The sequence below is a fragment of the Lepus europaeus genome, chromosome 4, assembly GCF_033115175.1.
Source record: "Lepus europaeus isolate LE1 chromosome 4, mLepTim1.pri, whole genome shotgun sequence".
Lineage (NCBI taxonomy): Eukaryota > Metazoa > Chordata > Mammalia > Lagomorpha > Leporidae > Lepus > Lepus europaeus.
This window is the reverse complement of record NC_084830.1, coordinates 144,900,398-144,928,164: the sequence shown is the minus strand read 5'-3', so window position 1 is coordinate 144,928,164 and position 27,767 is coordinate 144,900,398. Positions and strand designations below refer to the sequence as shown.

Genomic DNA, 27,767 nt, shown 5'->3' with positions numbered 1-27,767 from the left:
CTCCTGTGCAAGTGTGGGGGCCCAATCATTCTTCTGCTTTCCCAGGCCGTAAGCAGAGAGCTGGAGCAGCTGGGGTTTGAACCTGCAACCATATATGATGCCTGCACTGCAGGCCCTGAGATTCCTAATTTTTAGGTTGAATATCAGATATACCTTCTATTCACAAGTTTATATCATACAGTTGTTCACTTTTTGTTTAAAGAGATTTATTTATTTGGAAGAATTACAGGAGAATGTATACAAAGTCTAGATAGGAATACTCAGATATGAAGAAGTATGACTAAGTCCATTTTTTTCCTGGAAATAACTTTGAACCTGTAGGATGCCCCTACCCCTAGAAAAGGTCCTGTTGAGAAGCACCTGGCTCCTGGCTTCGGATCAGCGCAGTGCACCGGCTGCAGCGGCCATTTGGGGAGTGAACCAATGGACAAAGGAAGACCTTTCTCTCTCTCTCACTGTCCACTCTGCCTGTCAAAAAAAAAAAAAAAAAAGGTTCTGTTAATATAAATGACTTCTGAAACTGATCTAAATTCTTAATCATGTTGATGGAAGCCCATTTTATGCACAGTAAACAGGGTACTAGCCCTCACTAGTTACTTACTCACATGGTGCTGTTTAAAAAGAACCCTGGAGCTCACAGCATACTTCAGTTACATGACCCATGTTTTACCTTAGTTCTCTCAAGTTTTGGCAGGTAGGGATCAAATTTTTGGGTCTTAATTATGTGTATTACAAATCCTTTCTGTTGAATTTAGCAGTGCATAGTCCCAGCAAAATCTCAGCCAACTGTTTGGGAATTTGTGTAGGTAGAAAAATGTCAGAAAAGGTGCTGGAGATGTGGCATAGTGGGTAAAGCTGCCGTCTGGCACACTGGCATCCCTTATGAGTGCCCGTTTGAGACCTATCTTTTTCTTTTTCTTTTTTATTTATTTTGTTTTTGACAGGCAGAGGGGATAGTGAGAGAGAGAGAGACAGAGAGAAAGGTCTTCCTTTTGCCGTTGGTTCACCCTCCAATGGCCGCTGCAGCCAGCGCATGGTGCTGATCCGAAGCCAGGAGCCAGGCGCTTCTGGTCTCCCATGCGGGTGCAGGGCCCAAGGACTTGGGCCATCCTCCACTGTCTTCCCAGGCCACAGCAGAGAGCAGGCCTGGAAGAGGGGCAACCAGGATAGAATCCGGGTCCCCAACCGGGACTAGAACCCGGCGTGCCAGCGCCGCAAGGCGGAGGATTAGCCTGTTAAGCCACAGCGCTGGCCACTTTTTTCTTTTTTAAAGATTTTTTATTTATTTGACAGAGTTACAGATAGTGAGAGAGAGAGAAACGTCTTCCATCCGATGGTTCACCCCCCAAATGGCTGCAATGGCCAGAGCTACGCTGATCCGAAGCCAGGAGCCAGGAGCCTCTTTCTGGTCTCCCACACGGGTGCAGGGGCCCAAGCACTTGGGCCATCCTCCACTGCTTTCCCGGGCCTCCGCAGAGAGCTGGACTGGAAGAGGAGCAACTGGGACTAGAACCCAGTGCCCATATGGGGTACTGGCGCCGCAGGCGGAGGATTAACTTAGTGCCCAAGAGACCTTTTTTTTTTTTTTAAAGATTTATTTATTTGAATGTCAGAGTTACACAGAGGAGAGGCAAAGAAGGAGAGAGAGTCTTCCATCCAATGGTTCACCCTCCAGTTGGCCTCAACAGCCAGAGCTGTGCCGATCCGAAGCCAGGAGCCAGGAGCTTCTTCCAGGTCTCCCACGTGGGTGCAGGGGCCTAAGGACTTGGGCCATCTTCTACTGCTTTCCCAGGCCATAGAGAGCTGGATCAGAAGTGGAGCAGCCGGGTCTCGAACTGGTGCCTATATGGGCTGCTGGTGCTTCAGGCCAGGGCATTAACCCACTGCGCCACAGTGCCGGCCCCTAGAGACCTATCTTTTCAACTGGGATCCACCTCCCTGCTAATGCACCTGGGAAAGCAGTGGAGGATGGCCCAAGTGCTTGGGCCCTGCCCTTACATGGGACATCCAGAGTAGCCTCCTGACTCTGGCTTTGGCCTGGCCCAACCCTGGGTGCTGTAGCTAGGAGTAACCCAGCGGATGGAAGATCTCTTCCTTTCTGTGTAACTTGCAAGTAAATAAATCAGTTTTTTTTTTTTTTTTTTTGTCAGGCAGAGTTAGACAGTGAGAGACAGACAAAGAGAAAGGTCTTCCTTTTTTCTGTTGGTTCACCCCCAAATGGCCGCTATGGCTGGTGTTCTGCGCTGATCCGAAGCCAGAAGCCAGGTGCTTCCTCCTGGTCTCCAATGCGGGTGCAGGGCCCAAGGACTTGGGCCATCCTCCACTGCCTTCCCGGGCCATAGCAGAGAGCTGGCCTGGAAGAGCAGCAACCGGGACAGAATCCAGCGCCCCAACCGGGAGTAGAACCCGGGTTGCTGGCACCGCAGGCGGAAGATTAGCCTAGTGAGCTGCGGCGCCAGCCATAAATCAATCTTTTTTAAAAAAAAAAGATTAAAGTCCACAGGCTAGGGACAAGTTCTTCCTATCTTCACTGCAGCTTTTGAAACAGGAAAGTCTCCACTCAAAGGAAACATCAGCTGTGCCAAAAGGATGCATGAGCTCTGCTTTCTACAAACCTTGGTGGGTGTGTGACCATCCCACAGCACAACATTAGCTTTTCAGTGGTGACCCTGGAAGGACTTGAGCTCCGGGCTTCCTCGTTGGTGTATGGACGTTCACACTTGGTGAGAAGCTTGCACATGGAACTCTGCCATTTTATGAGTGCTGAATTTAACCACATGATGCTCTTATGATCACAGCTCCTGGATTAATACATTTCCCAAGACGCTAACACACAGTGTGTTCTGGACGAAGAGGGCAAGTAGGTGCGTGGGGATGGGCCTGGTACCAGATGGCCCTCTGGAGCCTCGGGGGTGATCAGCTGACCTCTAGTTGTACCTGGAAGTCACACCCATCCCATGCACCTGGGCTGGGACCTTAGGTAAAAGGGACCAGAGCCGGTTACTATGACGATCCCTTCAGGCTCCATCAAGCTAAACCATTTAGTCACCTTTGTCGGAATGAGGAAGGGATTATCCACTGTGTCTTGAAGGCTGCCAAGAGCAAAGGGTTGGTTGTGCTGCTTCCTGTTAGGAACCCAAAGGATGCAGTTGACTTCTTCCCTCCGTCCTTTACAAACAAGACCTTTTGCCAAGAATGCCACAGCCCACCAGCTGAACTGGACTAGCAGCACTCCCACTAAGAAAACAGCAGAGAGGCTGCAGCCCTTTGGCTGCCCTGTACAAACTCAGTGTACAAAACCGAGCTGGAAAGTTTCTGCTACAAAGAAAACAAGGAACAGGAAGCTGCTCACCAACTGCCGCCTCCCGAGTCAGACAACTTTCCACTTCCAATAGGAAAAAGATGGCTTTTGGTTGTCCTGATAATCATAATGGGCAGAGACCAGGGAGGAATCCGGAGACTCCACCCAGTATCACCAGGCTCAGCTACAGGCTCGGAAATAACCCCTCCAGGAGAAGCTAAATTATTCATCTTGCTGTGTTGCAGCAGGCATGATGGCTGTGGTTTCAGGTGACAGCGTCCTGTGATGTCAGCTGGACGTCCTGGGTGGGAGGCGGGGGTATAAGGGGTCTTCTGCAAGCCAGCACGACCAGGAAGGGCGGCCAGGGCCTGATGCCAGGGAGGGCGCTGAGTCTCTGGGAAACGTTCCCCGCCTGGCTTTTGGTAGCGCTTACACATTTGCTCTTTGACTTGAGCCAGGTCTTTTGCACAGAGCAGCTTGAAACGGGCCAGTCACTCCAGACCCAGTGGGGGCTCAGACTCCAAGAGCCAAAGGTGGGGATCTGCTTTCCTGACAGCCTTTGGCTGTGCATCAGAGGCCTGAGCAAAAGGCCTATGGGACAACAGAGGACCTCCAGGGTCCAAGCTCCGACTACTCTTGGACGCTGTAAATCGCATTGTTTCTTATTGTAAAAGTAGAAAACAGGGTGCTGGCATTGTGGCACACACATCGCAAATGAGCCTGAGTCCTTGCTGCACCACTTCCTATCCAGCTCCCTGCTAATGCACCTGGGAAAGCAGTGGAAGATGGCCCGAGTTCTTGGGCCCCTGCCACCCATGTGGGAGACCCAGATGGAGTGCCTGGCTTCCACTTGGCCCAGTCCCAGTCACTGTGGCCATTTGGGTTGTGAACCAGTAGACGGAAGCTCTCTTTGTAACTTTCCCTTTCATTCCCTTTTATTTAAAAATAAAAAAAGTCATTTGGTAAATACAGAAAGTAAGAGTCACAGTCTACCACCTGAGTTTTTTGTTGTTGTTTTAAAATGATTTAATTGAAAGATCGTCCATCTGCTGGTTCATTCTCCAAAACACAACACCCAGGAGCCAGGAATTCCATCAGGGTCTCTCATGTGGATGGCAGTGGCCCAGTCACTTGGGCCACCTTCAGCGGTTTTCCCAGGCACGTTAGCAGGGAGCTGGATCAGAAGAGGAGCAATTGGGACTGGAACCAGGGCACCATTATAGGCTACCAACATAGGAAGTGATGGTTTAACCTGTGCTACAACACCAGCCCCCCTACCTGAGCTGTTGGAAACAGCTAATTTAAGGGGAAGTAGATAGTAAGCTGGGGCCCGAAATTCTCAGCCAGAATGATACAGAATGCAGTCAGTCCAGGAAAAAGTTTTGGGACAAGCTGTCTGCCATTTAACCTGTCCCCTGAGTAAAGGCCATGCTTAAAGTGAAAGGAACATGCTAGGGCCAATGTGGCACAGAGGGTTAAGCCCCCACCTGCACACTGGCATCCTTATGGGCACCAGTTTGGGTTCAGGCTGCTCCACTTCCGATCCAGCTCCCTGCTAATGAGCCCAGGAAAGCAGCTGGAAGATGACCCGAGTACTTGGGTCCCTGCCACACCCGTGGGAGAGCCAGCTGGAGTGCCAGGCTTCTGGTTTTGGCCAGCTCCAGCTGTTGCCTTTTGGGGAGTGAACCAGAGGACGGAAGACCTCTCTGTCTCTTGCTGCCTCTGCCTCTCTGTAACTCGGCCTTTCAAATAAATAAGTCTTAAAAAAAAAAAAAAAAAAAAAAAAAGCTGAATGAAGCAATTTCCAGGAGACTAAAAGCTTCGTTAGGTTCTAAAACTGTTGCATCTCAAGAGCTGTTCACTCTGTATTTCCCCAGTCAGAAGGGTTCCTGAACTGTGTGCTCAAGAATGAGGCCGGCACCACGGCTCACTAGGCCAATCCTCTGCCTGCAGCGCCGGCACCCTGGGTTCTAGTCCTGGTTGGGGCGCTGGATTCTGTCCTAGTTGCTCCTCTTCCAGTCTAGCTCTCTGCTGTGGCCCGGGAGGGCAGTAGAAGATGGCCCAAGTCCTTGGGCCCTGCACCCACATTGGAGACCAGGAGAAGCACCTGTCTCCTGGCTTTGGATAGGCACAGCGCACCAGCCATAGCGGCCATTTGCGGGGATGAACTAACAGAAGGAAGACCTTTCTCTCTGTCTCTCTCACTGTCTAACTCTGCCTGTCAAAAAGAAAAAAAAAAAAAGAATGAGAGCCTGACTAGAAGTGCCAGGGCGTGGGGATGCCTAAGGTTGAGTCCGGCAGACCTGGAGAGGGAAGGTAGCACCTAGCACCCTGACGTGCAGGGCAAGGCGCTGTCTTCTCAGATGGGCCAGTGGTGCTTCACTAGGTACTGCAAGGCCTCTGGGGTTGGGCAGTGGTCATTAGGATTCCTCCCTGGACCCTCAGTGGTTCAAGTGGGACCTGGGGAAGTTCAGGGTAACCCTTACCTCTGAGAGGGGGAAGGACCAAGCAGGCCACAGACTAGTTTCAGAACGCAATTTTCTGGGTGTAGCTTGGTACAGAAGAATGCATCATTATTTATTTGTAGCACAAAGCAAGAGAGAGAAGGAGAGAGAGCGGTTCCACCTGCTGATTCACTCCCCAAATGGCCACAACAGCCAGGTCGAAGCCAAGAGCCAAAAGTCCACCCTGGTCTCCCTTGTGGGTGGCAGCAGCCATCTTGGGCCACCTTCCACTGCCTTCTCAGGCACATTAGCAGGAGCCTGGATGGAAGGCAGAGCAGCTGGGACTCTAACTGGCACTGATATGGTTCAGCAAAGGCTTAAACCACTATGCCACAACACTGTACCCATTTTTGTTTTCAAGATTTATTGATTTATTTTCCGAAGGAGTGACAGATATGGAGAGACACACAGATCTTCAATCTACTGGTTCACTCCCCATAGGGCTGGGCCAAGCTGAAGCCAGGAATTCCATTTGGGTCTCCTGTGGAGGTGGCACGGACTCTAGCACTCGACCCAGCACCATCTTCCCGAGCATGTGAGCAGGGAGGTGCGTCAGAAGCAGAGTAACAAGGACTTGAACCGCCACTTTTTGGGATGCAGACACTCCAAGTGGCTCAATCTATGGTACCGAAACACCTGCCCCCTTAGTCACTGATGCCAGTCACTCTTGACCACGGCCCTCCCTGTGGCCTCACCTGGTCAGGACCCTGCGGCTTGCATGCAGTGTGGGTCCATTTCAAGGCTGATGGAGGGTATCTCATCTACCCAACAAGGAGTGCTACAATGCAGACTCTTAGCTTGCTTTGCTACTTTCTATTCCAGAAATACACAGAAGGTGAAATTCTAAAATACTAGTTAATGTCATAGGTAAGATAGCAACAGAGGTTGCAAAAGACAAGAAATAAAACAAGCACTTTAAGCTTAGGAAACAACGGGAGAAAAAAAATCAGAAAAGTTAATCAGACAACTGTGACTAAGGACATTTCAAACAGGAGCTTGGGGAAGTCATACTATAATTTAAATTTGCTTTATTACTCTACTTTGGGGCTTTATATACATAAAATGAAATCTATGAGATACCTGTTGAAAATGCATTTTCAAGTGAATTTCTTGTTTCTTAATTTGATCTTTTAAGCCTTGCAGTTCACTTTGTCCAAATAAGAATGGAAAAAGCTAGGCTGCACATGAGGAAGAGGTGACGCTGAGGTCACTGAGCTCTGTGCTTGACCTCTGACCTTTGCTATCTTCAGCCTCGTGGCAGCTCCTCTGTTACTTCTGTGACCCCATTTTCCAGGTAGGAAAGGCTTGTCCCGGTTACACGGTTACACACAGAGATCCTGCCTGCCTCACTCAGGCCATCCCAGGGGTCGCTCCAGAGACTGACACTAGAAGCTGCCCAAAGCTGTGGCCCACCCACGGCGTGCTGCCGGCCCTTCCCTAGAGCTGCAGGCAAGAGTCTGCAGCCGGCGCTCCACTAGCTATGCCAGCCCTCCCGCAGACTAAGCTGGCAAGGCCCAGCGTCTCGCTCACCACTATCGCCAATACTGCACACAGAGCCTGCCACTGCTGTGAGAATCCTGCACTATTGACAATGCTGCCCCAAGATGAAGGCCCTTCCCCGGGATTTATGCCTGGAGCATATTTATGACTTAATAGCGAAGAGAGAGGAATGGAATAAATACATTAAAAAGGGAATATTCACAAATTTTACAGCCAAGCAGGACGGCACTCAAGTATTTGTTAAGTACACGCAAGGCAATTCCTCAAGCTGAAACCTAAGCCTCAGGGAAAAAGAGTGGGCTCCCCGGGGTGGCCTGAGCCCTGTGGAGCCCACACGGGCAGCTGCACAGGCGGGAACCTGACCGAGCCCCGATGAGGGCGGGCTGTTCTGTAGACTGCCTCTTCCCTTAATTGCAGGGTGCCTCAGGCCTAGGGTTTGATTCTCATTTCCTAAAAAAAACCACTAGTGTGAGTGCCAGTGAGGGGTAAGTAGGTACAGGATAAAGCTCAGGTTGATGAGGGAATCAAGGATTTGCTTTGCAACAGTGCAAAAAAAGCCATAAAACAGAGCCACGCTTACAGGTACACTGTGGAAAAATCCAAATTATAAAATCATTACCTGCCATTATTACATTAATATATTTAAAAAGAGCATTTTAAACAAAAAGTTTGGCATTTATAAAACAACAGGAAAGAGGGCTCGTACAATGTTGTTGAGTTCACCTCAGACGGCATGATCTATAAATACATAAATATCCATGCACACTGTTACAGTGACAGCTACTCAAAGGGCGAGGACTTGGAAAAAGCCAGCTGAGACAGGCTCCCTGTCATTCCACCTGCCTCTTTCTGTTGGCAGTCCCAGCAGTCTCCAGAGCTCTGTGGTCAGTGTCACACTTGTCCCAGCCTCCTTTGTAAGCCTGCAGCTCATGATGACACTACGTTAATCTTCCGTCTTAGCTTTGATGCTAGGGGGAAAAAAAAGAAAGAGTTATGTAGCCATGTAGTCCAGGGAATCTAATTCATCTTCATAAAAGACAGACGGAGCAGAGATGCAACATTTATTTAGGTACTACCCAGACAGAAAGCATACTTAGAAACTATTAACATTTTACTACAGATGAGAAGGTTTGGCAAAGCAGTGACCACACCATCCATTTGGAAGCCAGTGCTTCACTTTCCTGTTGCTTACAATCAATAAATGCTCAAAATCTAAAGTGGTAACGGAAATAACTCAACGATACTTTTCCTGGTGTACACTACAGTGAGTGCTCGAAAGGCAGAATCACACAAACACTTGCTGTTCTAAATGAGAAGCATTCGATTCAGGTAGTAATTCACAGCACTGCACAGGGAGTCAGGCTATTTAGGGGATGCGAAGGTGAGGCATTTCTGGATTTCACACTATTAGAAGCTGTAAATGCCTGTCTTCACAGAGTGGGCAACTTCAGGGTTTCTGAGGACTGTAGCACCTTTGCTGAATTTAAACTTGGCTTCAGACAACTTTAAAGTAGGGTGTGAAGAAATCACTTTGGCTGTCACCTTGTATTTGAATGGATTTCCTTAACATCTAGCAGTACGAGTGAATCAGTCTTTTTAGTAATCAGAAATTTCAAGGTTTGACCTATTTCCCAGCTGAGCAGTCAGTCCTGAAGAGATGGGGAGGAGGGAAAAGAAGGCCTCAGCGAAAGAAGCCAACTGCAGGACGTGCTTCTCCTCTGAGCGGAACGCAGGGTCTCCAAGGGAGCAGCTTAACCGCAGAGCAGAGAGGCACCTAAGCCACCTCTCGAGTCTCGGGTGGCCAGACCAGCAACACACCAGCACTGCAGCTGCCGCTGGCTTGGCTGTTACTGGTGCTGCCCCATGGGGCTGGACCCAACTTTTCTGGCTTTACTTCCGGTGGATAAAGAGACAAAGATAGCTCCACTGAGCATGTACCATGGGACTCAAGCCCTCTGGTAACTCAACAACAGGTTTAATCTTTTCAAACACACACCCATACTGGCCACCTTGCAACACTGCAACTGTGGCATCCCAGGGAGTAGCAGGAATTGCACCAGGGGGTCACTCACACAGACATGACACACAGAGACCCTCGAGATGCAGGACACGTGGGGTCACTCACACAGACACATGCACAGAGACCCTTGAGATGCAGGCACATGTGGGGTCACCCACACAGACACATGCAAGGAGACCCTCGAGATGCAGGCACACGTGGGGTCACCCACACAGACACAGGCACAGAGACCCTTGAGATGCAGGACACGATGCACACCTTTTCTAACATTCACTTTTCATACACAGCCACTTTCCAAATAAGTTTTTCTTCTTGGGATAAGAGTGTTCATAGGAAATGGACCACGTAATTCAGTTGACAGCTTCTTTCTTCGAGCCACTCATGTCAGCTTCCCACTCACTCCTCTAACTCCTTGATTAAGACATTGCCTTAACTCTGAGAGTCAGCAATGACACCCTTCCTGAGCCTGCCGCCACTGTCTGTTAATTATCATTCGTTAATGGGTAAGTGGGGCACCCACAAAGGCTGCTGGCAGGCTTCCAGGGATGCTAATTAGAGATCTGAGATTGTTTGGGTTCGAAGTCGCCTCTTTCTTTCTTTCTTTCTTTCTTTATTTATTTTTTTGACAGGCAGAGTGGACAGTGAGAGAGAGAGACAGAGAGAAAGGTCTTCCTTTTGCCGTTGTTTCACCCTCCAATGGCCGCCGCGGTAGCGCGCTGCGGCCGGCGCACCGCGCTGTTCCGATGGCAGGAGCCAGGTGCTTCTCCTGGTCTCCCATGGGGTGCAGGACCCAAGGACTTGGGCCATCCTCCACTGCACTCCCTGGCCACAGCAGAGAGCTGGCCTGGAAGAGGGGCAACCGGGACAGGATCGGTGCCCCGACCGGGACTAGAACCCGGTGTGCCGGCGCCGCAAGGCGGAGGATTAGCCTGTTGAGCCACGGCGCCGGCCCGAAGTCGCCTCTTTCAAAAGAAAACAGTATCAGGGCTGGTGCTGTGGCACAGAGGGTTAAAGCCTTGGCCTGAAGTGCCAGTATCCCATATGGGCGCCGGTTTGAGTCCCAGCTGCTCCACTTCCGATCCAGCTCTCTGCTATGGCCTGGGAAAGCAGTAGAAGATGGCCCAAGTCCTTGGGCCCCTGCACCCACGTGGAAGACCCGGAAGAAGCTCTAGGCTCCTGGCTTCAGCTCGGCGCAGCTCCAGCTGTTGCAGCCATCTGGGGAGTGAACCAGCAGATGGAAGACCTCTCTGTCTCTACCTCTCTGTAACTCTGTCTTTCAAATAAATAAAATAATTCTTTAAAAAAGAAAACAGTATCATACACTGCAACTTTTGGACAAATCCCACCTGTCAGAGACCAACTCTCATTTCTTTTCTCAGACTTCCCCCCCAAAAAAGTCAGACACACAGAAGAGATGTTCTTGCCTTAAAACTGCAGAACAGCCATCATGTATCTGCAGAATTTTACTTCATGAGTTTATGTCTCTTAAGTCATCAATGTCGGGTTCTGAGATGCCAGAAGATTAATTTCCACTTGCTAGCTAGCTTTAAAACCCAACTCAACTCTAATTTTAGAGCTGAGGATCAATTTCAGGAGTAACAATAGATGTTTGCAGGTGCACAGCTTGACATAAGAGATTTCTCTGCTCTCAGTCTTGGCAGTATGGCCCAATGCTTGCCAGCCTCCACTATACATGCAAACGACAGGCCAGGGACCAACGTGGCCACAAAATCCAGTGGCTCCTCCCAGTGGGTTCTCAAGGTGACCATCACCAGACAGGCGCAGCCTCCATCACCATACAAATCCGCTGTGGCTCACAGACCACATGACTTGCTCTCAGGATGGGCTTATCTAGAAGACTCTTAACAACTGGCAAAGCTCAGTGTAGGAGCAGCCGAATATCATTTTGGTGGCATCAACAGTCTAAAATTAAACTTAGTTACTAAGAAAATGTAAGTTTTATTTGAAGCAAGTTGCAACATGCATAATTCAAAAATGCTACAGAAATGTGGCCTCTGTGCAGGCGTCAGCAGGTCCTAACTGCAAATGACTGATTAAGTGATGGCGGTGCTGGTTCCAGGATGCTCAGATCATGCCTAGGAGCCCTCTGGAGACACTGTGTGCAGGACACTGTCAAGAATACACATCCTGGGGCTGACACTGTGGTGCAGCAGGTAAAGCTGCCACCTGCAGTGCCGGCAGCCCATGTGAGCACCAGTTCAAGTCCCAGCTGCTCCACTTCCAATCCAGCTCCCTGCTAATGTCATGAGAAAGCAGCCGAGGACGGCCCAAGTACTTTGGCCCTTGTATCCACCGGGAAGAAGCTCCTGGCTCCTGGTTTCCATCTTGCCCAGCCCTGGCGGTTACAGCCATTTGGGGAATGAACCAGCAGATGGAAGATGTCTCTCTTTTTCTGTCTCTTCCTGTATCTCTGTAACTCTGCCTTCAAATAAAGTAAATCTTTAAAGAATATACACATCTCAGGCCAGAGATCTGTACATTTTGAGGTACAAGACCCTTTTATGATGTTTAACAGTTCAGACAGACCCTTACACACTACCCACACACACTCCACACTGGTCTAAGGACAATGTTTGGAACACACATCACCTCTTGGGGTTTGCACCCAAACATGATGAAATATTCTGATCTCTCAGCAGCTCAGCATGACTGGACAGAGTCTAGTTCTACCTTTCAGAAAACACATGACAGAGAACCATCAAGGACAACTGATAAAACAGAAACAAACCCGAGAAGGGAGAAAACCTCTTAGGGACAAAAAGCAAGGGAAAATGAAGGTACACAGCTGCGGGCAAATGAAGGTACGCCCTGTTCCCTGCCTGCTCTGCCCTACCAGGTACTCTCCAGCAGCCACCGCCCCTCCCCGGCTGGGCCCCAAGAACTGTACCACTATGGGACAGGGACTACCCAGCAATTGTTAAACATCATGGCCCCTGTCATGGTTCCCCAAAGTCAAATTCCCAATTCACATAGTTACATGGGTAAAAACAGTAGCTTCCTGCTAACAGCTGATTTTAAAAGCAAAACGGAAGCTTGAACATCAACCTGAAGCTTCTGACTTCAAGTTCAAGTTAAAAACTAAAAGAGGACGGAGCTGTGGCACAGGGGGTTAAAGCCACCACTTGGAACACTACTGTCCCAAATCAGAATGCCGGTTTAAGTCTCCGCTACTCTGGTTCCAGCCCAGCTCCTTGCTACGTGCATCTGGGAAAGCAGCAGAAGATGGCCCAAGTACTTGGGCCCCAGCCACCCTGTAGGAGGCCCAGATGGAGCTGCTTCTGGCTTGAGCCTGGCCCAGCCCCAGCTGTTGTGGATATCTGAGGCATGAACCACAGGATGGAACATCTCTCTTGTTAGCCTTTCAAATAAATTTATTAAAAACAAATAAACAAAAGAAACTTTTTTTTTAAGAAACACCTTCTGGGGGCCAGTGCTGTGGGAGTAGCAGATAAAGCCGGCACCTGCAGTGCCAGGATCCCACATGGGTACCAGATCGAGTCCCGGCTGCTCCACTTCCAATCCGGCTCTCTGCTATAGCCTGGGAAAGCAGTGGAGGATGGTCCAAGTGTTTGGGCTCCTGCACCCTCATGGGACACCCAGGGGAAGCTCCTGGCTCTTGGCTCCAGATCGGCATAGCTCCAGCGAATGCAAGACCTCTGTTTGTCTCTGGCTCTCCATCTCTCTCTCTGTTAACTCTGACTTTCAAATAAATAAATATATCTTAAAAAAAAAAAAAAGAAAGAAAGAAAGAAAGAAACACCATCTGAAATCCACCAGGATATATACTGGTTTGCAAGTCAAATATTTTCTGGGCAGCTGAGAATTTAATTTCTTGAACTCATCAAAAGAAGATGGCTATATACCCTGCCTTCCCAAACAAACTCCTACGGAGGTAAAAGGACTTACCCAGGCCTCAGAGGTTAGAACTACAAATGGGCCCCAGCTTCTGCCGTTTGATCAGTTTTGTGGAGATTTTCTGCTCCGCAGTGTGCCTCTCTAGGTTTGAAGTTATAAGGACTAAAACTCAAGGCACCACCCACGTCACAGTCTGCTCTCAAACAGACCTGGCTCAAGTGCCCAAAGAACTCTGGGAGCTATGGGAGCAACTCACTGTGTCGCCCAGGGAAGCACATCTGGGGAGGGATGCTGAAATGTAGCCAGGATGCCGGCCCATCCTGAGGTTCTCTCTGCCACACTCTCCACAGGCCCAGCCCCGAGGCAAAGCTCCTGGGCAGAGTCCACAGCCTCATACAGCCTAGGCACAGAGAACAGCTCCAGCACTGGGGCGTGGCTCCAGCCACACTACGGTTTTTTTTTTTTTTTTTTTTTTAAGATTTATTTATTTATTTGGAGGGCAAAGGGGGGGGGGAGGTCTTCCATCCACTGGTTCACTCCCAGATGACCACAACAGCCAGAGCTCTGCCAATCTAAAGCTAGGAGCCAGGAGCTTCTTCTGGGCCTCCCATGCGGGTGCAGGGGCCCAAGGACTTGTGCCATCTTCTACTGCTTTCCCAGGCCATAGCAGAGAGCTGGATCGGAAGTGGAGCAGCCAGGACCAGAACCAGCGCCCATATGGGATGCCAGCACTGCAGGTGGCGGCTTTACCCGCTATACCACAGTGCCGGCCCCTCCAGCCATATTCTTATCAGCACATCAGATGTCCAAGAGGCCAAATCTGGTCCTGCCCTCACTTGCTGAGCTAACGAATTATTCTGTTACCAACTGTGGCACACTAGTCAACATTTTCTTGAAGCTCAAGCAAAATACTCAAAACAATGTTCCTAGACAAACTGAAGAGTGTTCACATGTTGCTTCACCACCAGTGTGTAATTTTCCTGACAGAATTATTACCTGATTATGAAAAGTTTACAAATTACAGGAAAATCAAAATGAAAGGCCTCATCTTCGGGGCAGTAAACAACCACGTTGGGATGCAGCAGGTTAGGCCGCCGCTGGTGACCCTGGCAGCCCGCATCGTATCAGAGTCAATTCACATCACAGCCGCTCCCCTTCCCACCTAGCTCCCTGCTAATGCACCTGGGACAGGAGCAGAGGGTGGCCCAAGTATTTGGGTCCCAGCCACCCATATGAGAGACCCAGATGGAGCTCCAGGCTCCCGGCTTTGGCCTGGCCCAGCCCTGGCTACTGCAGACAAGAGGAGAGTATGGCAGCACATGGACGATATCTTCCTCCCGCTCTGTTGCTCTTTCAAATAAAAATAAATAAATAAGTAAATATTAGGAAAAAATCATGTGCTCTGTTACAGACCATGAACTACCCCATTTTGTCAAATATACTTGGAAATCCTATTTACCTTTTTCATTAATTCACTTCTTGTAGTGAACTGTGGCAGGTCTTCCACTTCAATCCCATCAGCCATTTCCATCACCTTGTCTAAAAGGTCTTTATTGTAACTGCATAATAAAAAGGAGTAAGGTAAAAACCTTGGAAGCCTGACTTGTCCTGTGGGTATCAGGAGACTGACAGGAAACTGTTGGGGAAACCTACACATCGTAGCACTGGGATGGGCCCTTCCCGCTCCCGGATACAAGGCAAACCGATGGAACAGGTGTTTGCAGATTCACAACCGTGGCACGTATATCTAGCAGTATATATTCTTGGATATGGTATGAGGAGCAAAAACAAAGAAGTTTTTTAAATACGCGGCATGCTGCTTTAATGCAAATAGCATTTGTCAGACCTTGGACCTCGTGGACCACGATGTCCCAGGGACTCCCAAAAACTATAGAATGGGTGGAAGGGCCTGGCTTGCTTCCCCGCATTATTCCAACCAAACCCAGCTTAGGAAGCAAAACCAAGTGGCTCAGGCCTAGAGAGGCCAGGTGACCAGTGAGGCAGCCGTAACAGCTACAGAATCAGGAACGCTGTGAGAAACTGTCCAGTAAAAGGGTTCGGGGAACTCTGGCTTTGCTGCCTTATCAGGCACTCAACAGCAGGCTCCGCAGGCGTCCTCAGGACGCAGTGGGCTTCGGGGATCTTGGCGCAAAGGCAGTGAGGTTCTCACCGGCCCCAGCTGAGGATTCGGCAGGCTGGGCAGTGCGGACAAAAAGCTAAGGGCCACCGTCCTGGAGAGGCAGGGCCCTCCCAAAGCCGTTTCACCTGTAAAACCCACGAGTGCAAGGAGCTAGCAGGTTACAAAGGCACTTTGCCACGGGGGTCGTTCAGCTAACGACAGCAGGAACAGGAATAGCAGCTCAACCTTCCAGCACCCCATCCACTGAGCTCATCCACCTTGAACTATCGGAGTCACCGCAACCACCCGTTTACCAAGCGAGGAACCGAGGCCCAGAGATGTCACAGTGTGTCCGGGGGCGGTCAGGCCAGGCCCGGCTGCGGCGCGGGCGAGAGGCCGGGGGCGGGGATCCGCACCTGCAGCCCAGGAAGAGGTGGTTGGCCCACACCATGGACAGAGACAGCAGCTGGTCCAGGCGGCCGCCGCCGTCGGGCGGGTCGCGGTAGTCGGGCAGGTGGCGCAGGATGAATTCCATGCGGGCTTTCCATTGCTTCTCGCTCTCGGAGTAGGAGCGGAACTGCTCCGCGAAGTCGGCCGCCTGCCGCACGCCCGACACCAGCTCTTCCACCGCGGCGGCAGCCTCGCCACCTACCATGGCGCCCGCGACGCCGAGGGCTGGAGCAGCCCGCCGCCTTCCCGAGGTGCAGCGCGCGCCTGCCCGCCGGCTAGAGCGGCCCCGGCGGCGCGCGACTGCTCCGGAGGCCCGGCCTGGAGCGCCCTCGCCGGGCCCGGCGGCCTGCGCGGGTGGCGCCTGCCGCGCGCGGTGTCTAAACCCGGCGCCCCGCGGCGCCGGCGAGAGTCCGCCCCGCCGGGGTCCCGGGTTTGCGGTGAACCCCGCGGGCAGCTGGTGGGACACCTGAGCCCGCCACCGCCCCAAGCACGGTCGGCACACCGAAGCTGGCCGGAGCCAGGCCGTGTCCTCTGGAGGCCAGGCGGCCCCAGGCGCCGCCCCATCCCGAGCGAAGCGGACGCCTTCCGTTCTGGGCGCTTGGACGTGTAGCTCGGGTCGGTCCCCGGGGGTCTCCACACCCCACGCGGGTGGGGGCCCAGCTGTGTGCCCACAGAAACCCGCTCGGACATGCGTAATGCTGTAAGGACCCCAAAGTGCACCAACAGGCCCCCTCCTTCTGGCGTGGAGCGGTGAGACGACCTTTGCGTGAGGGAACTCAAGGCGCTCACGGCCGAGACGGGGCTCCACGCAAGCTTCCTGTGTTTCCTGAGCGTGGGGTATTCTGGTTTTTGTTTTTTAATTAATTAATTTATTTGAAAGGCAAAGTTACAGAGAGGCAGAGAGGTCTTCCATCCACTGGTTTACTCGCCACATCGCTACAACGGCCAGAGCTGGGCCAACCGGAAGCCAGGAGCCAGAAGCTTCCTCCGGGTCTCCCACTCGAGTGCAGGGGCCCAAGGACCTGGGCCATCTTCTACTCCTTTCCCAGGCCACAGCAGAGAGCTGGATCAGAAGTGGGGCAGCCAGGTCTCGAACCAGTGTCCAAAGGGAATGCTGGCACTGCAGGTGGCGGCTTTACCTACTACACCACAGCACCGGCACCAGCGTGGGGTACTTGGTAATGGGAACTAGGTCTTTCTCCCCCTCCTCACCGTTTTCTCCTCCTCCTTCCATATGAAAACGTGGAAAGCAAACGCACACCACCCCACCGCACTTGGGCGGTAGGGCTGGGAGGAGACTCAGGAAGCTTGTTAGCCTGTGAGCCCCGCCCCCAGGTTCTTCCTTGAGGTTGTGTTGGCCGTCGTAGCTGTTGCTTTTTGATACTGATTTTAGCATCAGCTTGTCCGTGTCTAGACAAACACATGCTGGGATCAGATTGAATCTGTGTATTCTGGTGGGCATCGTGACAGGCAGCAGGTGAAGCTGCACCTGCGCTGCCGGCGTCCCATAGGAGCACGGGCTGTAGTCCCCACTGCTCCACTTGGGCCCCAGCTCCCTGCTGATAACCCTGGAAGGGAGCAGATGATGCCCCAAGTGACCCCTGCCACCCAGGTGGGAGACCTCAATGAAGCTCCTGGCTACTGGCTTCAGCCTGACCCAGCTCCAGCCATTTGAGGAGTGAACCAGCAAAGGGAAGATCCATCTCTCTCTCCCTCCCTCCCTCTCTCTTTAACTCTGCCTTTCAAATAAATAAATCAATCCTGAAAAGAAACTATTGAAAATTCAGAAATTACTATCTTATTTAGAATTAGTGTAAGCCGGCACCGTGGCTCATTAGGCAAATCCTCCGCCTGCGGCGCTGGCACCCCAGGTTCTAGTCCCGGTTGGGACGCTGGTTCTGTCCCGGTTGCTCCTCTTCCAGTCCAGCTCTCTGCTGTGGCCCGGGGAGGCAGTGGAGGATGGCCCAAGTGCTTGGGCCCTGCACCTGCATGGGAGACCAGGAGGAGGCACCTGGCTCCTGGCTTGGGATCGGCACAGCACGCTGGCCATGGTGGCCATTTGGGGGGTGAACCAACAGAAGGAAGACCTCTCTCTGTCTCACTGTCTAACTCTGCCTGTCAAAAACAAAAATAGTGTAAATATTGAATATTCCAACCCATGAACATGATCTGTCTCTCCATTTATTTAAATGTCTTATTTTTATTTTATTTAGATAGGTGTCTTATTTTTGTGCTATATTTCTAAAGGCAATGAAAAATTAATTTACACACATAGCTACCACTGCTTTCATTGTACATTCCTTATCCATCTCTTGCCCCCATCTGGTCTCATTCTCTGTCCACCCCAGGAATTTATGTTAGAACTTCCCTGCTGGTGCCGAGCTGCTTCGCTTTTTGCCTGCCTGGAAGTGTGTTCATCCCGCCTTCTGTATTAGCTGTATGACTGCATGACAGAATTCCGAAATTTAGTGAGCAAAAACAGTAAACACCGTTTATCTCCTGGTTCCTGTGTCAGGAATTCAGAAGTGACTTGGCTATAAATTCCAGCCAATTTGTTGTCTGGGGCTTAGGTTACGTAAAGGTTTGTCTGGGGCAGGAGGATGCACCTACAAGATGACTCACTCTTCCTGGCCCCACGCACCTCCCTGAGTGGCAAGGGACCACGGAGAAAGTGAGCCCAGACACAGCAACACAGGAGCCACGCAGTCTTTTACGACTTGGGCTCATGGGTCGCATACCATGGCCTCTGACTGACTCAGTTCATTCACAGTGAGTCACTAAACCCAGCGCACAATCAAGGAAAGAGATTAGCTCCACCCTTTGAACAGGGCGTCAAAGAATTTGTGACTGTTCTGCAAACCACCAGACCTCTTCCCCCTCCTCCTCCTCTGCATCTTCTCTTCCTCTTCCCCCATCTCCTTCCAAGATTATTGTTTAAAAAATTCCTATCAGTGGCTGGCACTGTGGCCTTGTGGGTAAAGCTGCAACCTGAGGTGCCCGCATCCCATATGGGCGCTGGTTCAAGTCCTGGCTGCTCCACTTCCGATCCAACTCCCTGCTAATGCGCCTGGGAAATCAGCAGAAGATGGTCCAAGTGCTTGGGCCCCTGCACCCATGTGGGTGACCCAGAAGAAGCTCTTGGTCCAGCTCTGGCCATTGTGGCCACCTGGGGAGTGAACCAGCAGATGGAAGATCTGTCTCTCTCTCTCCCTCTCTCTCTCTCTCTCTCTCTCTCTCTCTGCCTCCGCCTCTCTGTAACTCTGCCTTTCAAGTAAATAAACAATAAAATGTATTCCTACCAAATCTTTTGATTGGGAACCCCAAGCTAACTGTAGAGATAAATATTTCCCCATTAATAATTCCTTTTCTGCTGAAAAACATTTTTTAGCATGTTGGGAAGTATCCTCTGTTTTACTGACTTATTTTTCATCAAGAGTGTTTAATTTTATCAGGAGGATTTTCAACACTAAGATAATCATGAAATTTTCTATTTGTGAGTACTAATATGATGACATATCAGTCAATTTTCTAATATTTAACCTTATTTCCATTCCTAGATGGGCCTCTGTTGGACACACAACATGTCATTCCTTCAGCATGCTTTTGTATTTTCTTTGCTAAAATTATTTAGGATTTGTACCTTGAATCTTATACCCTATATAAACCTTTTTTTTTTTTTTTTAATTCTCATGGAGCTCAGGACACACTACCCATAGTATATGTGTATATGAGAAAGCCAAAGCAAAAAGGGTCACTCACGCCTGCCCCCGTGCCACCGTCCCCTAGAACAGGGTCACTCAGGGGTCTTCTCATGAACTTCTCACCTGAAGCATCGCGAAACCGTCCTTGGAGAGGTGCCCTCCCTGTGCCCCGAGCAGAGGAACGTTCTTATTTCTGAAGGCCCAGAGACACTGAGACGAGTGTGTACAAACAGGCCTGGCTAGGTTTTCCCAACGTATTACCACTAGCTCCTCACCTTGTTAATGTTGGTTTATTTATTTACATTTATTTTGCAGGAAAAGTAGAGACACAGAAACAGAAGAAGAGAGAGAGTCCTTTTGCTGCTTCACTCTCCAAATGCCTTCCACAGTCAGGGCTGGCCCAGCCCAAAGCCAGGAGGCTGAAACCCAATCCACATCTTCCACACAGGTGAGTGGCAGGGATCCTGGTACTTGAGTCACCATTGGCTGCCTCCCAAGAAGCACATTTGCAGGAAGCTGAATCAGAAGCAGAGAAACTGGGTCTTGAACTAGATGCAGGCCCTTATGCTGTGACTCAAACACTGCACCAAAAGCCACCCTGAATCATATCCTTTTGTCCTCCAATCGTGTTGTCTGTCCGTTCTTCATCAAACCCAAGCAGAACAATATATAAGTTTACCTGATTAACTGAAGGCTCTCCGCCACTTAAAACTTGTATTTATTTAACAACTGTATGCTTTTCTGTTGTTATTCTGTGTTTCGTTGTAGGGGCATTCACCATAGACTTTGCAATGGATGAGGAAAATAAGTTCTCTTCTTCCCTACTTTTCAATCTATGTATACAGTATTTGCTTAAGAAAAAGAAAAAGAGTTTGTTAGGCCGGTGTGGCACCGTGGGTTAAGCCACTGCTTTTAATGCCAGCATCTCAGAGTGCCAGTTGGAATCCCAGCTGCTCTGCTTCCAATCCAGCCTCTTGCTCATCGCCTAGAAAACCAGTGGAGAATAGCACAAGAACTAGGGCCTTTGCTACCCACATGGAAGATAGGGTGGAGTTCTTGGCTCCTGGCTTCAGCCTGGCACAGACACAGCTGTTGCAGCCAACTGGGGAGTGAACCAGTGGATGGAAGATCTTTCTTTCTCTGTTCCTCACTCTCTCTGTAACTCTGACTTCCAAATAAATAAACGAATTTCTTAAAATTTTTTTCTTTATGAAAAGAGATGTTTTCTTAAGCTTTTTGTTTTGATTTTTAATTTCTGATTTTTATATAATTATTTGCCTCCTTCTAATTTCTTATTTTGGACATGGGTCCATTCTCTCTCTCTTTTAAAGACTTACTTATTGGCCAGCACTGCGGCTCACTAGGCTAATCCTCTGCCTGCGGCGACAGCACACTGGGTTCTAGTCCCGGTCGGGGCGCCAGATTCTGTCCTGGTTGCCCCTCTTCCAGGCCAGCTCTCTGCTGTGGCCTGGGAGTACAGTGGAGGATGGCCCAAGTGCTTGGGCCCTGCACCCCATGGGAGACCAGAAGCACCTGGCTCCTGCCTTTGGTCAGACTTATTTATCTTTTTTTGTTTTGTTTTGTTTTGTTTGACAGGTAGAGTTTACAGACAGTGAGAGAGAGAGAGACAGAGAGAAAGGTCTTCCTTCCGTTGGTTCACTCCAAATGGCTGCAACAGCTGGAGCTGTGCCAATCCGAAGCCAGGAGCCAGGAGTTTCTTCCCTGTTTCCTATGCGGGTGCAGGCGCCCAAGCACTTGAGCCATCCTCCACTACTATCCCAGGTGTCAGCAGAGAGCGGGACTGGAAGAGGAGCAACTGGGACTAGAACCGGTGCCCATATGAAATGCTGGCACCACAGGCAGAAGATTAACCTAGTGTGCCACGGCGCTGGCCCCAAGATTTATTTATTTATTTATTTGAAAGTCTGAGTTACAGAGAGAGAGAGGAGAGGCAGAGAGAGAGAGGTCTTCTATCTGCTGGTTCACTCCCCGATTGGCCACCGTGGCCGGAGCTGTGCCGATCCAAAGCCAGGAGCCAGGAGCTTCCTCCGCATCTCCCATGCAGATGCAGGGGCCCAAGGACTTGGTCCATCCTCTGCTGCTTTCCCAGGTCATAGCAGAGAGCTGGATCGGAAGTGGAGCAGCTGGGACTCAAACCGGTGCCCACATGGGAGCTTTACCCGCTACGCCACAGCGCTGGCCCCCATTTTCTCTCTTTCTTAAATGACTAATTTAGCTTATGGCTTATGAACTTTATTGACTTTTTCTATATGATATGTGTGAAATTATTATTTTCTGGAAATTCTGTCTCAGTTTGTATTTCCTTTTGATCATGAAATCCACATACATCTCCAGTTAGTAGGGCACTTTTGTTTGCTTTCTGAAGATGACATAAACTTCAGTGTTTGCTCTATTGTTTCTATACAATAGTATCCACATTACTTTCACTTTGAAAATTTCATGAATCTTTGTATCCTAATTTATAATATTTAGTGTCTATGCACGTCTGTGTGTTTGTGTATATAAATATCCCAGAGTACTTTTTTTTTTTAAAAAAGATTTATGTATTTATTTGAGAGGCAGAGTTAGAGAGAGAGGCAGAGTTAGAGAGAGAGAGATCTTCCATCTGTTGCTTCACTCTCCAAATGGCCGCAGTGGTCCGAGCTGGACCGATTCAAAGCCAGGAGCCAGGAGCTTCTTCCAGGTCCAAGCACTTGGGCCAACTTCTGCTGCTTCCCCAGGTGCACTAAGAGGGAGCTGGATCAGAAGAGGAGCAGCCAGGACTCGAACTGGTGCCCATGTGGGATGCCAGCACTCCAGGTGGAGACTTAACCTACTATACCAAGGCGTTGGCTGCTCCAGAGTACTTCAAAAGAAAGGATATTCCTTGTTCCAAGGGTACAATGACTGACATGTGTCAATAATACCTACATTTTTGATGCTGTTGTTTGCACTTCTGGATCTTCATTTAATTTTGATTGCTTCATCTGTTATGAACTTGGAAACGTAGATTGAAGTCTTCTACCATCAATGTGTCTTTATCTGAATTTCCTTGTGCTTCTATCCTTTCTACTGTCTGGAAGTTGCCGCTGTGTTTGCTGTTTGGCAGTAGGTATTCATAAGGTAAACTTTCATGGTGATTGCGACTTTTGACATTAAAAAGTATTCTTTTCCATCTTGTTGGAAGCTTTTGTCTTGAATCCTGTGTTGTCAGTTATTAAGACTCTTTAATGCTTGTGTTTTCCCGGTGTGACTGCCTGTCCATCTTTCCATTACTGACTTCTGCGAATCATTTTTTCTTAGATGCCTAGAATTGCACTGAGTTTGTGACCTACTTTGAAAACCTTTATCAGAAGGACATGTTAGAGGCAGGTATTGGATGTGGTTAGGAACATTAGCGGCAGGTATTGGGTGTGGTCAGGACACCGCATCATATTGGGTGTTGTCTTGTTGGAGTCCCAGGCCTTCTGCCTCCATCCAGCTCTCTGCTGATGCACAGCCTGGAAGGCAGACGGTGTGCTGCCTTAAGTACTTGGTTTTCTGCCACCGACATGTAAGACACGGGTTGCAGGGGCCAGCACAGTGTCTTAGTAGGGTAAGCTTCTGCCTGCAGTGCTGCCATTTGTGTCCTGGCTGCCCCTCTTCTCATTCAACTCTCTGCCTAGGGCCTGGGAAAGCAGTGGAATATGGCACAAGTGCTTGGGCCCCTGCACTCATGTAGGAGACCGAATGAAGCTCTTGGTTTCAGATCAGCCCAGCTCTGACCGTTGTGGCCATTTGGGGAGTGAACCAACAAATGGAAGGCCTTTGTCTCTGTCGCTCCCTCTCTCTGTAGTTCTGCATTTCAAATAAATAAATAAATTAAAAAAAAAAAAAAAAAGACCTGGACTGCAAGGCTCTTGGTTTCAGCCTGGCCCAGCTTGGCTGCTGTGGGCATTTGGGCAGTGAGCCAGCAGATGGAAGATCTCTCTCTCTCTCTCTCTTCCTTTCAAATAAAATGAAAATAAATCAATAAAAATAAAAGATAAATGAGTTGAACCCATTTAAACATATTGAGATGACAGATACATTTGGTCTCAATTCTTTCATATTGTTTTATGTAATATTTTCATAATGTAGATTTTATTTTAACCCCTTCCTTTCTTTTTAACATTTACGAATGTATTTATTTTCATTTGATTTGAAAGAGAGGGGGGAGACAGAATCTTTCATCCACTAATTCACTTCCCTAAATTCTCTCAACATCTGGGCCTGGGCCAGACAAAAGCCAGGAGCATGGGACTCAGTTTGGGTCTCTCCCGTGGATGACAGACACCCAGGTATGTGAGCCAGCCCTGCTGCCTCCCCGGGGGCACGTTAGCAGGATGTGAAGCAGAGCTGAAACTTCAGCCAGCACTGCAGTATGGGAGGCAGGTATCCCAAGCAGTGTCTTAGCCACTGCACCAAACACCTGATCCCCTCCCGTTCCTGTGTTGTTTTGTTTTGTTTTTTTCAGATAGAGTTATAGACAGTGAGAGAGAGAGAGAGAAGAGAGAAAGGTTTTCCTTCCATTGGTTCACTCCCCAAATGGCTGCTACAGCCGGCACTGTGCCAATCCGAAGCCAGGAGCCAGGTGCTTCTTCCTGGTCTCCCATGCGGGTGCAAGCGCCCAAGCACTTGGGCCATCCTACACTGCACTCCCAGGCCACAGCAGAGAGCTGGACTGGAAGAGGGGCAGCCAGAACTAGAACCCGGCGCCTGTATTGGGATGCTGGCACCACAGGCAGAGGATTAACCAAGTGAACCACGGCGCCGGTTGATACTGAGGAAGGTTTGCACTTTTGTTCTAGAAGTGTTAGGTAGGAAGTTAGAAATTAGCCTACATGTGTGTGAGAGGGGCCTGAGGAGAGGAGTACAACAGCCTCCGAGGCCGCCCAGGGTTCTACACTGCAAGGTCCTGCCTGCCCGACGACTTTCCAGGTGGTCTCAGCCCTTCCCCAGGAGAGGCCTCTCTGCTCAGCACCACGGGGGTTACCTGGCCTGATAACATGGAGCAATGAACCCTTTACCTCCTGCCTGCAAGGCAGGTGCCCCAGGGGAAGCACCTCTGCCTGGTGCCAGAACCTGGGGAGGAATTTTCCCAAGCTCTCAGCTCTCTGCTGAGCCGCCCGCCTGGCCTGCTAGGTGTATTCTCTCCATGTCACCAGGCAACCTTGCTTTCCCTGGTCTGAGCGACTGGGCACTCTCTCTCGGATTCTGTCCCATCCATTCTGATGGATGCCCTACCCCGATAAGCCTTGCTATAGTGCATACCACTGCTCTCTGTCTCATGCCTGAATTCTCCCTTGCGCGAAGACAAGAACCCCACCCAATCTCCACTAACAGAAGCTCCCTTTGCAGAAGACTCTTGATCTACGTTGGAACAGTAGCTTTTGATTCCTTACTAGAAGGGATGATAAAATTATGTCAACCTCTTCCTCTCTGCCTCCTCTATCATCCACACTATAGAGTTACAGATCTCAGGGTTTATGTTAAATATACTTCAGCTTCCACTTGATTCGGATACTTTACTATTGTTTTAGTCTATCTGAGGTGATCTGTGACCTCATTCTTCACCCGTCCTCTCTCTCCCTGCTTCCATCAGGAATGAGAAATCTCTGTGATCACGTTTCTAGTAAAGTTTGACCAATGAAAGTCCTCTTCCTCTCAGGTCCCCAAGGTGTTCGGTGGTGCTGATATTGCTGATCCATGGTTCTAGCGGTTTCCACAAAAAAAGCTTGTAGAAATGATGTTCTCTGATTTCTTCTAGGATTTATAATGACTATAGGCTTATAAAAAAACAAACATTATTGATTTGAAGGGCAGAGTTAGAGAGTGAGAAGGAGAGACCCTGCATCTGCTGGTTCACTCCCCAGGTGGCTGCAGTGGCTGAGGCCCAGGCATTTTAGCAGGGAGCTGGGTCCCACGATGCTGGTGTGGCAGGCAGCTTAACCGGCTGCACCACAATGCCAGCTGCGCCTGTAGGCTTCATCCTGGATCCGCTTGGCCCCTACTTGGCTTCCTCTGGAATTCTCCGAGGTCCTCCACTGCCTGTCGTGGAGGTGGGGAGATGCTGGGCTGGGGAAAGCCCTCAGACAAGCCCCGCCCCCCCCAGGAGCCGCCCCTTCTCTGGATTTCAGAGCCCCCTTGGGCTGCGGGGAGCTTTTCTGTGCGTTTCTGTTTTCCACAGTTCACAGCCCTTGCTTCTAGGAGAAGGTACCCACTGCTGAAAGGGTTCTTTCTCCAGAGCTTTCCGAGACTCTACTGTCCCCAGCAAGCTTGCTTGTTCCACAGCGGCCCTTCAGTGGGACAGAGTAGCCCCTGGGGGTTTCGGAGCCCCCTGACGCTGTACACCCTCTTCTCTCAGGCTCTTCGCCAGGCTTCATGCTTCTTCGTAGTACTCCGCTGTTAGTTTTTCCCCGGTTTCATCAAATACGCAGTTTTCTGGTTCGCTGTTAAGCTTTGGAACTTTGCAGAACTAAACTGCTGCCATGTTCCTTCTGAAATGGAGCATTTTCTTAATTCCATTTTGGTACAAATACTTAATCAATGCCAGTGTGACTTACACTTTCAGCTAAACTTCTGTAGATATTCAGGCTTTTTTCTTTCCAATAAATCCTGAAGGTGGAAATCCTGGTTCAAAAGAACTTGCGCCCCTTTAAGGCTTTTAGTTTTGCCAAATGACCCTCCATCGAGCTTCCACACCCAGCAGCTGCAGGCAGTCTCTGAAGCGGGTGAGTCGCCCTTGCAGTCACGGCTCCTGCACCCTTGGCATTCCAGGCTCACCTGAGCAGCCTGTCTCCTCCACGGGCAGACCCCATGCTTTGTGGCTGATGCTGTGTCGAAGCCTCCTGCCCCGGGGTCCTGGCTCTGGAAAAGGGCCTGTCTCCATTCACTCTCCAGAACTTTCAGCTCCTGTGTTCTGATGTTGGTCCCTGCAAAGAGTAGAAAGGCAGGGGTGGGGACGGCGTGGGGGTGGGGTGCAGTCCCACGGGTGAAGCCTCTCTGGGTGGCAGGAGCACTGAACCAAGGACCCCAGCGTTTCCTCTCCTCCCCAGCACAGGCAGGCTCCGGAAATGAGTTCAAGTCCCAGAGGTTCCAGAGGGTCAATAAGGAAAAAATATGTGTTCCTGCACATACAGCAGAACAGCCTGAAACAGCCACATGGATCTGAGAGGCAACTTTAGTTCTGGCCATCCTGCCTTGGAAAAGCAGAAAAGCAAATATTTAAAATATTTACTGTAGAATATTTTGTCTCGGGAAGTAACCGATTGAGGCTGGTGTCACAGGTGGTGAAAAAGTCGCCCAGAGCAGTCAGTGAGCAGAGCTGGATTTCTTGAAGGAGCGACAGGGGAGCAGTGGGCAGGTGGGACAGCCGGAGGGGGATGGCCGCCACACCGACGGCCGTCCGGGCTGTGCCTGTTAACAGCAGCTTCCTTACCGATGGGGTGAGTTTCCTTGCGGTCCATTGGGTTTTCCCAGTTATGTAATTTGCCATTCTGGGCGGAGCCGGGGAGTTTGTACTGTGCTTAGCTCGGGACTTTCCCAGTCCACCAGTGCCCTGCAGTGTGATCCCCCACCTATTTTTGAAAACATTAAGAAGAGAGAGAGCCCGGCGCTCTTTGATCTGTAGGGGAAGGAGAGACGTAAAAGCTGTCACACCTTGCCATCGGTGGCTGTTGGAGAATATCTGCATTGCGAGGGGTAGTCCGTCTGTATCCTTCTTGGATCTCGCGTTGCCCACGGATACCAGAATCCAGACACTCAAGCCCCTGGTGCGGTTCATGTTTGCATATGACCTGCTCACATCCTCCTCCATACTTCAAGTCATATCCAGGTCACTTATGATGCAAATATACTATAAATGGGTAGATATGTAAATAGTTGTTATGCTGTAGTGTTTAGAGAATAATGACAAGAAAAATAATTCTGTGCATGTTCAAGACAGACATAATTCTAATATTAAAAAATTTTTGTAATTTTTTTGAGAGATGGACAGGAAGCTCCCATCCGCTGGGAGCCACAAAGGCCAAGGCTGGGTCAGTGCAAATCTGAATGGGAAACTCTCAGGGCCTCAGCAGTGTGAACCTGCTGCCTCCCACAGTGCGCATTGGCAGGAAATTGGGTTGGTATCAGATCCGGGAACTCAGACATGGGACTTGGGTCTTTTTTTTTTTTTTTTGACAGGCAGAGTGGACAGTGAGAGAGAGACAGAGAGAAAGGTCTTCTTTTTTCCATTGGTTCACCCTCCAATGGCCGCTGCAGCTGGCACATCCCG

General features: G+C 50.0%; 2 protein-coding genes across 4 annotated transcripts in view; one reads left to right on the top strand and one right to left on the bottom strand.

The window, feature by feature from the left end:
• Positions 1–7,920: 7,920 nt before the first annotated feature.
• CDKN2AIPNL (CDKN2A interacting protein N-terminal like) lies at positions 7,921–16,022 on the bottom strand. Its single transcript, XM_062189139.1, has 3 exons — positions 15,737–16,022; positions 14,661–14,760; positions 7,921–8,273 (listed from the first exon to the last, which is right to left on the bottom strand). The coding sequence occupies exons 1-3, from the start codon at positions 15,973–15,975 to the stop codon at positions 8,262–8,264; spliced, it is 351 nt and encodes a 116-aa protein (XP_062045123.1). The 5' UTR covers positions 15,976–16,022; the 3' UTR covers positions 7,921–8,261.
• Positions 16,023–19,820: 3,798 nt separating this feature from the next.
• Positions 19,821–27,767, top strand: part of JADE2 (jade family PHD finger 2) — a 126,693-nt gene continuing 118,746 nt past the window's right edge. For all 3 annotated transcript variants that reach the window (XM_062189129.1, XM_062189128.1, XM_062189127.1), the window contains exon 1: positions 19,821–19,919. The gene's annotated coding sequence lies outside the window, so the exon portion shown is untranslated. The remainder of the gene's footprint in view (positions 19,920–27,767) is intronic.